The sequence below is a fragment of a genome, unplaced genomic scaffold, assembly GCF_019419815.1.
Source record: "Pyrus x bretschneideri cultivar Hongxiangsu unplaced genomic scaffold, Pyrus_bretschneideri_v1 Contig29, whole genome shotgun sequence".
NCBI lineage: Eukaryota > Viridiplantae > Streptophyta > Magnoliopsida > Rosales > Rosaceae > Pyrus > Pyrus x bretschneideri.
In genome coordinates, this window is record NW_025999601.1 from 967,770 (window position 1) to 980,435 (window position 12,666).

At 35.8% G+C, this 12,666-nt stretch overlaps 2 protein-coding genes across 2 annotated transcripts; one reads left to right on the forward strand and one right to left on the reverse strand.

Moving 5' to 3' along the window:
- The first annotated feature begins 2,454 nt into the window (after window positions 1-2,454).
- On the forward strand, window positions 2,455-4,074 carry LOC108865819. Its single transcript, XM_018643339.2, has one exon. The coding sequence runs from the start codon at window positions 2,455-2,457 to the stop codon at window positions 4,072-4,074; it is 1,620 nt and encodes a 539-aa protein (XP_018498855.2).
- A 370-nt stretch (window positions 4,075-4,444) lies between these two features.
- LOC125479517 (phosphatidylinositol transfer protein 2-like) lies at window positions 4,445-8,659 on the reverse strand. Its single transcript, XM_048588964.1, has 10 exons — window positions 8,384-8,659; window positions 7,847-7,877; window positions 7,568-7,716; window positions 7,198-7,289; window positions 7,079-7,086; window positions 6,910-6,981; window positions 6,665-6,832; window positions 6,410-6,505; window positions 5,579-5,692; window positions 4,445-4,949 (listed from the first exon to the last, which is right to left on the reverse strand). The coding sequence occupies exons 1-10, from the start codon at window positions 8,401-8,403 to the stop codon at window positions 4,836-4,838; spliced, it is 864 nt and encodes a 287-aa protein (XP_048444921.1). The 5' UTR covers window positions 8,404-8,659; the 3' UTR covers window positions 4,445-4,835.
- Between the last annotated feature and the right edge of the window lie 4,007 nt (window positions 8,660-12,666).

The following is a 12,666-nucleotide window of genomic DNA, read 5'->3' on the forward strand; positions in this document are numbered from 1 at the left end:
ACAGTTTGGAGGGTTTTAAAAATCTAAACGATAATGTAAGTGTAACCATTTTCTATTCGTGGAGGAATGATTAATCACGAGTGTTTATATATTTTTTCACATTTTTCATACTTGTAGGGATGTCTTATTGCCTATACTAATACTATACTGGTTGATTTTAATTTTGGACAACAACATGTTAAATAAAATTTATCCAATCAATGATAATAAGAAACTCTCATAATAAAAATAAATAAATGAATAAAAATTAATTTTTTTAACTTATATAGTATAATAATACAAAAATATATATTTAATATAGAATATATCAATATATACAATATGACTATTGTATTTTATAATAAATTTTTTAGTAATTAAACTTTAAAATTATAATTTATTTTTCTTAACGGGTCGAGACGGGTTACCAACGTGTTACCCGTGTGTATGCCCGTTAAGAACCCATTATTAACGGGTCACCTGATAATGACCCGATTAGTTATCGTGTTGATCCGAAACCCGTTATTTTCGTGTCGTGTAAGAAACTGCCGGGTTTAACCATAACATTGAAAGTCAATTAGCTGGGTTTATTGTGGTTAAATTCCAACAGGGTTTATTGTGGTTAAATCCTAATTGGTCCATGTCACTCAATACTACGGTCTGGTGGTATTCCTCTTCACTTGGAAGTGAGAGGTTGTAGGTTCGAATCTCGTGGATGGCGAATTCGATACCAAATTAGGCTGCCCATTGTGTGACTTAGTCGAACTCCCCCTCCCCTTAGTGTAAAAATATTGATGTACTCAAAATAAAAAAAAAGGAACTTTAACGAAAAGCTCCTGGTACTGTTCACTTTAACGAAAAACCATATTTTTACACTAAAAAGTCAATCATGTTACTATTCAATTAACCCTTTATTTTGTCCTTATCGTTAAAACTCAAAGTTTTCAAACCATTTTTATTAGTTTTTCTAAATAAAAAATCCTAATTGGTCCACAGCCAAATTAAATAGCCATTTATTATTGGATTCTCAACAAATATTTCTTTCCTAGACGAAGTATCCCATAAAAAATCCTACATAAAAGAGGTATCCAAAAAATCTATTGTGAGGCTACACTTACCTCTTTTCTAATGTAGATAATATCGTGTGTTTAAAAATAAATAAATAAAAATAAAGAGGTATCCAAAAGAAAAGATGGTAGCTACCAACTTTAAATCTCCTTATTTCTTAAAGAAGGGATTGCATCTCTTTTTCTCACACAATCATGCATTATATACAACATACACATGCATATTTTAGCAAAATTAAGAAATCCTAGCTGGCTTTCCACCTTTTGTTTTCCAGTTTATAATGTTGCATAATGATCGAAGCAATTCATTGTTTAGGTCTATCACTAAATCACATTACACAGAGATCATGAGAATAAACCTCTCAAATTATATTGGGAAATCAGTACGATTTTGATTCATTAAAATTAATAATTTCAAATGGTTAGTTAACATTTTAATGCGAATGACTTCTTCCTATACCAATTCCTTCGTTCCTATACTGATTTCAGATGGTTTGTTTCCAATTGTTGCACAAATCAAACATGGGTCGTATCAAAGAAAACAGACCAAACATATGGGAAAGGAAATACAATGATATTTCTTGATTTACTTTTCCAACTTACCAAATATAAGAAATGAATTCATTTCTCATCCCCTTGAAACATATGGAAATTGATCTCCCACCAATTCATTTCCACAAACCAAAAGGGAATTAATCCACTAGGAGGCACACATAATAACTCAAATTTCTGTCATGATCCAAGCTAACAAGTAAGATATATTCTGCAATCACAACAACATGACATTAAGATCACAGATTCAGTAAACCGAATTATTATAAACAAATTACAATTAACTTATATATCTGGAAAAAAAAAAGGGCGGAGCATTCCTTACTAAAAACCAACTTAGAATTTTCACTAGGACTAATCTTTAACCAATTAAAGATTATTAAACAAAAAGTTGCTCGAGTCCTATTTGAACAATTGAACCCCAGCAGTTATCTTCCCAACCAACAATAATTTTTTTACCCCATTTTACCCCAGCTGATTAATTACAGCAAACTTATCGGGTACTCAAACATACTAATCTAGACACAACTCATAATTGGAGGGGATAATCATCAGAGATTTCAGCCAAACCCCTAAAAGTCACAAATTAATCTCCATATCATATCTTAATTAATTTCCACTAATTAATCGGGGCGATTATTTTACTTCCAAAAAACAAACCAATAAACAAAAGCAGCCAGAATTCAGAGAAAATCAATTAGGGTTTTGAAACTTTTTGATAGGGTCTCAATCATAGAGTTTGTTATACAACCAGCTTCTCTAGTGAGAACCCTAATCCAATACAAAAGGGAAACTCAACCCTTCTATCAGTTTAGCTGAAAAAAAAAAAAAAATTGGATTGATTTTCTAATTCTTCATGAAAGACTTCCAAGACAAAAACAAGCGCCTAAAAGAAGATCATGAAGAAGAAGAAGAAGAAAATCAAGAAATCGTGGATCATGATGATGTGCATTCACAAGAGATTGAAGAACAAGTTCCGGCAAGTGACGATGTTGATCATAAGGGTAAACAAGTAGTGCTAGACAGTGACGTTGTTCATCATCGAAGCGGAGATCGGGTTTGTGAGCAATGTGGGAAGATATTTCAAAATGGAAAAGCTTTAGGAGGTCACAGAAAAGTTCACTTTAATCAATCTCTTCTTCCCAAGAAGAACAAAGCATTGTTTAAGCCGAAGAAGAAACATGTTGCTTCCAATGAAGGCGGCAGCAGCAGTGAAGTCTCGTGCTATGTTTGTAAAAAGGATTTTCCATCAATCAAATCCTTGCACGGACACATGAGACTCCACCGCGAAAGAGATTGGAAAGGTGTGAGACCTCCGGGGGCTGTTCAGCCTCCTTCGGAAGAGAGCAAATCTTCTTCGTACGAAAATGACTCCAGTGATGATGATGGTGATGGTGATAGTAGTTTTTCCGATCACACCATAGAGACAGACAACGATGCAGCAAAATTTTTAGTAAACTGGAAGAAGATCGAACAAAGACGCAGGATTGCTAATCAAAGAGATCCTAATTGTGAAGACAAAGTTGGTGAATTCGGAGGGAAAAAGCTAATAGGAGAGTCACCAGTTGGATACAAAGGTAACCCTTCATCCAAGAACATCAAATTTGATGGTAGAAGTAGTAAGAAAATTACCATGGAGAGAAGTAAAAGTTTTGGAGGTACAAAACTCAAAAAATATATTGGCTTGCTTGATCAAACCCTCAACCAGATTTCAAGCAAGCCTCAAGAGTTTAGATTCAGAAGATCAGATGCAGCGATGAGTGACGTGAATGAAACGGGGTTCAGTAGTAAGTATGCAGTTGACCAAGTTAGTGAATCTGCATCAGAGAAGGCAATAGAAGAGTCACCTCGTGGATACAAAGGCAATACTCCATTGAAGATCAAGCTGAAACTTGATGGTAGAAGTAATAAAACTTTGGAGAAAAGTAGAAGTTCTGGGAGTGTGTCTTTTGTGTCGAATAAGTTAAGTGTTGGAGGTAAAGAAAAGGTTTCTGTGGAAGAAGATGACGATGATGAGAACGCTGATGAGATTAGTTGGAGGGTGAAGTCGAAGAAGGCGATGATGAAGGCAGTTTCAAAAACAGGTAAAAAGCCCATCAAAGACACGGCTTTACTCGACCAAGCCCGCTACCAGATTCCACGAAGAACTCAAGAATTTGGTGCTACTTATGCTGAAAGGGGAAACTACAATGGCTCTAGTGCTACCAGTAACCAAGCACTTGAAAGAGCAGAAGAAGCTGAAGCCGTGGAGCAGGAGACCAAACAGTTTGTATGCAACATCTGCCCCTGCAAGTTCTCAACAGGTCAGGCTCTGGGAGGCCACAAGAGAGGTCACAACTATAGAATGCCAGTGGAAAATGCTCCGGGGACAGCAGAAGTAGCACCGGTGGATGAAAAAGACGGTGATATCAATATAGTTCCTGAAAAACTAGACTTGGATCTCAATCAACTTCCTTACGAATCGAACGATGAGTGAAGGGGGAACTGGTTAACTTGCTTGTTGATACTCGCATTTTATGAATTTCGGGAGAGTTTTAACTCCTCCAAGTAATTTGACTGTGATAGTTTGATTTGTTTCTCATAGAAAAGAAAGAATCAATAAATTATTGTTCGTCATTTGTTTCTCAAAGAGAAGTGATTTTCAGTCCCATTTTCTCGTTCTAGACTCCTTCCCCTTGTTTCTTTTTCTCGTTCTATGCTCCATCCCCTTGTTTCTAGCCTTATAATTGATTAAATCAAAGGAGAATTAACGTACATAAACAAGGGAGAAGCACAGAAGGAGAAACTGAGAGTGCGAAAATCCCTACCCTTCCCCAAATGAAATTGATGAAAATTGCACGAGTTCGTTGCAGCATTTCTCAGTATATAAACTTATCATTTGTAAATGTGGCGTGTATTTTGGAATGCAACCAAATTATGAATGTGGTGCTTCCACCATTCTTGATGCACAATTCTTTCTAAAGGTAACAGAAAATTTCCATGCTGGGTATTCCTGTCTTTGATAATTTATCCGGGCATGCTACATGTAAGTGTGCTATACTTTCTGTCATGTTTATGCCGCAAAATCAGCAGGAAAACTATTCCAACCCGGGCATGTCACATACAATTTCTGCAGCACAACCGGCAGTGTAATACGAAACAGGTGAGGCCTACTGTTATGCGATGGATGCACGTGATTATTGTCGAACGCAGCACACCTATAAAGAATTTGCTCCATATCAACGGAACTCCATGGATTTAAGTTGAAAGTTGAGCTCTCTGCCCGCTATAAATTTCTTCACTTTCAGGTAATAATCTCTGGTCAAAATCTTCTAGACTCTTCACCAAAGTTGGCCTCCCAAGTTCCCGGGTCTGCAGCATGGAATAGTAGTCGTTAAGAACTGATGATGTATCATTGGTTTGGAAGTAAGTCAACATTGACTTGTACTGCAAGGTTCAATTTCAAAATATAACAGAAGTTTGCAATTTGGCCAAGCACAGAAGACTGGGATTGCGCGGAAACTAACCAGACTGTCACAGAAGAACCACACTCAAAAGAAAGCTGATACATTTCACTAAATCCAAACTGAATGACTCATTTTCTGGTAAATTAATATGAATGACTGGAAACAATGAGTAAGAAGAACTAAAATGAAAAGATTAGACGTTGCACCAATCTATTACTTATGATCTTCAATTTGTGTGACCGAAACCAATTCAAAATTACAAGGTTGACATTACTCCAAATTGCTTAGATGCCCCAGAATCCCAAATTGCAACTATTAGTAAATTACAGGGAATAAAAGTAACTTTGGCTTGTGAAAATGTGATTTTCTATCACCAAAACATGGATAAGTTGATCATAATCCATATGCAGGCTTCATTTTTTTTATTTTTCTTTGGATAGGTAATGAAATATAGAAAGAAATGCATTATAAGCAATAACTTCATTGAACATTGGAAACATCTTTTGAATGAGTTGTTGTCTAGAACCTTCGTACCTCTGAGTTTCTATGTCGTTCACTTTCACGTATCTGTTCAACTGTCATTCCGAACCATTCATCGATCCAAGAAAAACAATTCCGATGGCTTTCTAGGAAAAGAGCCCTTTCACCCTATAAAAAGTATCTCGGTTAGTAACAGTTAAAAGTATAATAGAATAAAATGAACTAAAACTTCATATAAACGTGAAACTGAAAACCAATATAAACTTAAAATTTCACTCCGCTTAGAATCTTTCTTAGAAAATGAGAAAGCGAATATTTGTTAATAGAGAAAAGAAGAAGTGCAGACGAGGACAAGGTGACCTCAAACACAGTTTACTAGCTTTTTAGAGGATATGAATCTTCTGATACTTCCACTGGAGTTTTAATGCTTTACTCACATCATATGTATGTTGTTCTAAAGCCAATCAGATAGAGATGAAATTTCATCAAGAAGGTTGATTTGGTATAGTTCCAACCCAAAGAAAAAGACATAATGTAAGTTTCTAGAAATGTCTGTGACTAGGGACATATAGAAAATTGACAAGTGGAAGTTTGGATTACATAACCAATGGTTACTACCGGTCAAGGTATATTCTGGTCTCGTTGTTTCCACCGTATCATTATTTTTTATTTCCAACAAAAGTAAACATTGCCTCATTCTGCTGCAAAAACAAACCTGAACTATAAAAAGAAATTTACTTCTAACTTATTGGTTGTCTTTTTCATACAAAAACAAACCGATGCTGCCATTTGTGTAGCTATTGTGTTATAGAAGACGTTCGTCATAACCAAAAGACGTATAACAAAAATAATAAATGATAACGGTCAAAATCTAAGAGAGCCTACCAATAGCAAAGCTTGTTCAAGTTTATTGCCAAAACCCCAATATGGTGCATCAATGGTGACCAGTTTGTAGGCTGTCATAACTGGATCCGACTTATCCTGAAATTTATAAGTAATAATTAACAGGTTGAAAGCTAGATAGAGAAGTTTCTAAGATAAATATAATCAGAATGCAACATCTTATCCATCTCATAAATAAATATTCAAGCACAAAGTAATACACAATAAGATTAAGCTACTGGTGGGGCATATTCCAACCTGCCATTCCTCTAAAAGTGGACCACGTCCAGTTTTCGCTGATGTAAATTGAGATAAGTCTGTGTTGTTAGTGCCAACTATGTAACTCCAGTAATCTCTTGCTGATGAAGCAATATCAACAATTTCCACATCCCTAGTTGCTAATTGTGCTTTGCTTAGACCGTGAACCTAGGTTGTAAAGAGGATGATGAAGTCATTAAATTACAAATTCGGGCTACAAAAAGAAAACTTTTCTAGAAACCTACATTATCCGAATGGCCCTTGTCAGCTCTGTGAACAGTTTCGACGGTCAGCTGAAACTTGGTGAAGTATGGGCACTGCAAAATCCCAAAACAAGATCATGCTTCTGATTTTAAAAAAGTCCAAGAAGAGATGAAGTATCAATTGTTTTCAGAGATGGACAAGAAAATTTACCTTAATTACTGTGCCATTGGCCATACATTTGCAGTCAACCAAAATCCCCATTAGAATAAGTTCGAAGTGTGTTAAAAAACAAGGTATACAACAATTGACTTAAAGAACGCTTGGAAAACCTGTTTTGCATCTTGGGTATGCGTTCCAGGCTTCCTCTTGCATGATGAGAGCTTCTGCTGGTGCAAAAGTGGTAAGCCAACCAGGAGCTTTGCTGGAATAAGAAAATGAATGAATAAGTAACCTTGGAATGCATAACATACACGTCTAATTGAAACGGTATTAACAGATGATCCACTTCACAGAAAAAAGAGAGTAAACAAACAGTGAGGCCACCATATATGTAGGAACATAGGTGGTACAATGCTGTGGTAAAATCAGGACCAAAATACATTATTTTTCAACTGAAGAAGCAAACTTCAAGTTTTCAACATCATCAAATAAACAATTTAGCGACGGAAACTTAAACTGACAAATTTGAACCGGTTTTACCTTTGCAGACGATAAATTTTAGAACTGTAGTGACCCTTTCCAAATACATCATCTTCAAAGGGTCTACTCTCTACTATTTCCACCCCTTCGGTACTGGTCGTGTTCTGTTTCTGCATCTTCATGACCATGTACGTCTGGGCTACTTGATACTGCAGTTCATTCAAATATGTGGTTAACAATCACACCACAGTTCTTTTACAAATGAAAATTAAACAAAACTAATCGCTTCGTTAAAATTTTAGTAGAACACAGAATCATGAACTCTTGAACTACATTTACCTCTTCCAATGACACGGGCATGACAATACGACTTCACGCAAGTCCCCAGTTGAAAAGACAAGAGTTAAGGAAACCTCAAAACTCAAAAGAAAGGGGACATAGTTTTTGTATTGCAAAAGTCGTACAAATTTACCAGAAAAATTAAAGATAACATCTTTAAGTAGCATTCAGTTCTAATTAGCTAAATACGCAAAGAACAATAAGAATAAGGGCGGCCCCAAGCTAACAAAGCTCCCGCTTTGCGAGGGACATAAACCCCCATGAATAACAGAAAAGATTGGAACTTTGACTTCCTGTTCATTGTTCTTCATTCACAAACTAACCCTTAATTTGTAACAGATTAACACATTTAAACACCCTTAATTTGCTCAGTTTTGTCTTAATCCAATATCTGCCATCACCCCAAGTAAAAATCTACGCTAGAACAACATAAATGAAATTCAAATGGCATTTTCTCAGCAAACAGATAAAATGGTAAATAATTCAAACCCATAATTCAGATAACATAATTAAGCGAAAATATAAAAGTAAGGATACAATTCCTTAATCAGAACCATTTTCCACCGACTTAAATCTTCAAATATTCCACCAAATTTGTGATCCTCAGCTTCAAACGTGGCACAAAACAGACAGAACCCAGAACGCAGAAGCAGAATTTGAACCCAGAAAGCAGAAGCAGAAGCAGAATTTTGAGAGAAGTCAGAGGAGGATTGCTTGAGCAAAGCAGGATTGAGGGAGATATCTTTCTGGTTTTGCAAAGTGCAGGGAAATTAGATTTTGCTTATTTCTTTCCACCGTTGCCTTTGTAATAAAAAGGCACGTCACCAACTCAGCCCCCAGCGCATTTTAGCATGAGTCGACCAAGGAAACGGAGTCAATGAACGTCGGAAGACTAGATGGGATTCCCCTTTTTGACTTTCTGGAGGTTCTAGACACGCGTTTTGCCGTCAAACGGTGTCGATTCCGTTCATAAGAAAATAGAAAGGGTATATTTTTGGCATTTGATTTTTAGAAAAATTAATAAAAATGATTTGAAAACTTTAAATATTAATTAAAATGATAAAAAGATGTTGTCAGTAAATAGTATCAGAAGTAACTTTTTAGAGTAAAAATGTTATTTTCGTTAAAAGTAAACAATACCAAAAAATGTTTCATTAAAATTCTCTTGATTTTTTTTTTGGATTTGAATATTTTATTTTATATTGTTTGCTTGACAATGACACCACATTGCATCGTTCAAGTCGGCAGTATTTCCTCTTTTATATTTTTTGGATTTCTTTTCTGTAAGTAATGTGATTAGAGGGGGAACGGCAACCACAACAAGGAAGCATTTGCTTTAATTTTGTTGTTCATATTATCCCTAATTATCCGGCAGTGTTGTCACATGCTTATTTGTCTCCGGCTATAATATATAGATGGGGGGTTTTATTTGTGCATCATCTCAAAATACGGTTTAATATGTCGATGAATTGAATTTTTGTGTGAATACGTTTGCGATTGCTTTTTAATTTGTCTAGACTGCACTATGGGAATCCATTAGCTCTAATTTTGATTGTTTGTCCCCAACAAATGATCATCCTCCAAGGGAGGGGAAATATTTCTACGGATTTAAGGAGATTATTCATTTGATTATCAATTTTGTTAGGTAACTCATAAGAGGAGGCGTAAAGGTGGGCACGGTCTAATTTGGACCGGTTTGAAATTCAAACTGCATGCAAGTAAATTACTAATAACAAACCGGTTTTGTTCAAATTTCAATAAATTAAGGTGAGAAATCAGTACAAACTCGATTATTGTGGTGCAGTTTTGTTTGTTCGATTTGGACCTTAGTCTGATATTTTTTTTTCTTTAGGCATTTTTTAGTTAGTTAGTCTCACAATTTATAGATATAACTTAGGATACAAGTTCAGAGGAAAAGTTGGGTTTTCATCATCGTGCATGAGCATACAAACAAATTTTTTGTTAACATTTAAGAGACAAATATTTAAAGGTGCTACTTCGGTCACATCAACTAAATTCGTCCTTACTCAATCTGATTTAAACCCACTTAGACAAGTTAGAATTGAGTAATAAGTTTGGTTAGGATGATGCCTTGCTCATATATGTCCAACACGATTTCTGACACAAATTCTCCCTTGAACAAATTATGCATCCCGCTTCAAAATATATAAACATATATAAGTGATGCATATCTTTTGACATGATACTTTAAGATTGTGGCTATTTTTCATTTGGAAAATTAATGATTTTGTCGTTTTAATTTTTCTTTGGATGAAGCTTTGTAGTTTAATTGTATTTTTGCAATGGTCTAACTTGAACTGGTTTGGAAGCTGTTTGGTTCCACTTTTTAGTGTATATTGATTTGTGGAATTGAACTTTAAGTCTTACATGATTTTACGAAATTGAATTTTAACTAATTTTAACGTTATTTGGTTTACCATTGTTTTTAAAAAGAAGTAAATTGTCATTTTACCGTTTGAATATAACTTAAGTTGAACCCCTTCAACAAATGTCATAGTTCAAGAAGTAAAATTGCTAGTTTACTCTTTGACAAATCTTGAAAATAAAAAGTTAAAAGATTTATTGTGGAACCAAAAATAATCAAGAGGCGACACGTAGATTTTTAGGTAAAGAGGACAAAATTACCCTCGAGACACACCGGGTTTCCTACACGTGAGCAGTGGAGAATTATCCATCAACCGAGTCAAGAGTGCCCAAAATAGGTAACAAGTTCAAATTTATCTCATCCATCTTTACTCCATATCCTCTACAAGGAAATCATTCCATAACCTTCAAAACCTTCCATATAAATTAAATTAATTAGTCTAATTATTGGATTAATTCCTAATTAATCCATTAATTACCAAATTAATCATCATTACACCCCAAAAAACATCTAAGGGCCGGCCATGCTCTATAAATAGGACTCCATCTTCTTTGAAAGACTAGTTCCACAATCCTCCAAAACTCTAAAAAACTCTCCAAACACTTTTCTCTCTAAATTCTAACTTTGGCATCGGAGGTTCTTCGGCCAAAGGCCCCCCCATTCATCGTGGACGTGTGAGGCTCTTAACCTTGACCTAAGGTGTTAATTGTTTTGTAGGTACAATTTTGTCCAAGAAGAAGAATACGGAAATTTGTTGGAAATGTGCCATGAAACCAATCATATGATGATACTTTACGGACATTTCAAACTAATGTAGTTTAAATGTAAAGGGCAAAGATTATTGTTTGAGCCGTCTCATATAAATGTTATATGCTTAAACGATAAGTCCAAGGAATATGTGATTGGAAGAATGCGATCTAAAGAAGTTAGATTCATGAGACCATTCTTTCGTTGACACATCCTAAACGTTCCTGATCATAGGATTGTCAATTGGGCATTGACAGTCCGTTAAGATCAGTACGTGCTATGTCTTCTCTCAGGGAGAGTGACTAGTCTCGAGTCATTGGTGTGTGTGACATCAAGACAAGTACGTAGGTGCTCAATAGAGAATGAGTTCACTGAACACGATCAATGAAGAGTTCTCATATTCATGTCACATGAGAACTCATGGTTGGGATAATGCAAATTAGTCTTTTGACCTGAGGCATCACAGTTGTCTTGTGGTTAGGTCCTTAATCTTTGATTATGTCAAAGTCACTCCATCAGGAGGGTGTCCATGGCATCGTTGGGGTTAAGCCACTTAGCCATGGAGGCAAGTGAATGCGCAACAAGGGATCTCTAACCTTCAAACTGTTTGAGGGAGAATACTCTATGATATGATTAAGAATCTTTGGCCAAAGTATGAATGAGATTTAGGAATGTGTTCCAAATCACATTCAAGGTAATCATATAAGCACAAGACTCACATTGGATAGTAGACATGAATAAACTATCAAACCAAACAATGTGGTCAAGAGTATTGTATTAGAGAAAGACCGTATTGCATTTGTAATCCTAAAACTGAATAGGTTCTCCACCTCTTCTGATTAGCTTGGGTAACCATGACATGCTGCTAGGCGTCAACCATGTTTTGTGGAAGCCCTAAAAGTGTATTATCACTAACGGGAGAATTGAAAGTGAGTTTCAATTCACAATCGATTTGAAAGAGTTTGAATCGCCCACTGCCTCGCTAAAAGGAACCTAATGGATCGTACACCGTGTAAGGCAGAGATTGAAGATTCAACGGAGATGAGTAAGAATAATTAAATGGTTTAATTATTTATGGCAAGGATTAATTAATATGATTATTAATCAAACGAATAAGTTCGTTGAAGACCTCGGGATAGTTTTGGACCTTAAGGCCCAATGGGCTTCGAACGTCAAGTCCATTGACTTAAGTTGTATGACAACTTAATGAATAATGATTCACAAAGGCCCAAATAGCCCAATAAATCCCATATGGCCGGCCATTTAGAGGAGGGTAGTGAACTTGGCTTAATTGCAAGTTTGCCACTCCATTGTGAGGTGGTATAAAGACATCTTTATAGCCATTTCATCCTTAGGGTTACAAAGGGTTGTTTTTGGGGAAAGGATGAGAACACAAGCTCTCCTTTCTCTCTAAAAATTTCGGCCACCTTGGAGGGATCATCTAGCAATCAAACTCCTCCAAGGTCACTCATTTCTTCTTCATTATGCCTTGGTGATGAATCATTAGAGGTTCTCAATTTTGGGAACTTGGAGAAACCTTTTCATCCATCCAAATCCATGGATCTAAGATGCAAGAAATGAAGGCCCTCTCTTTGGGTGATTAGCCTTTGCTTATGCAAAGAGGAATCTACAAAGGTATTGATTTCTCAACTCACTTAAGTTTGAGTTGAGTCTTGGTTCACCTATC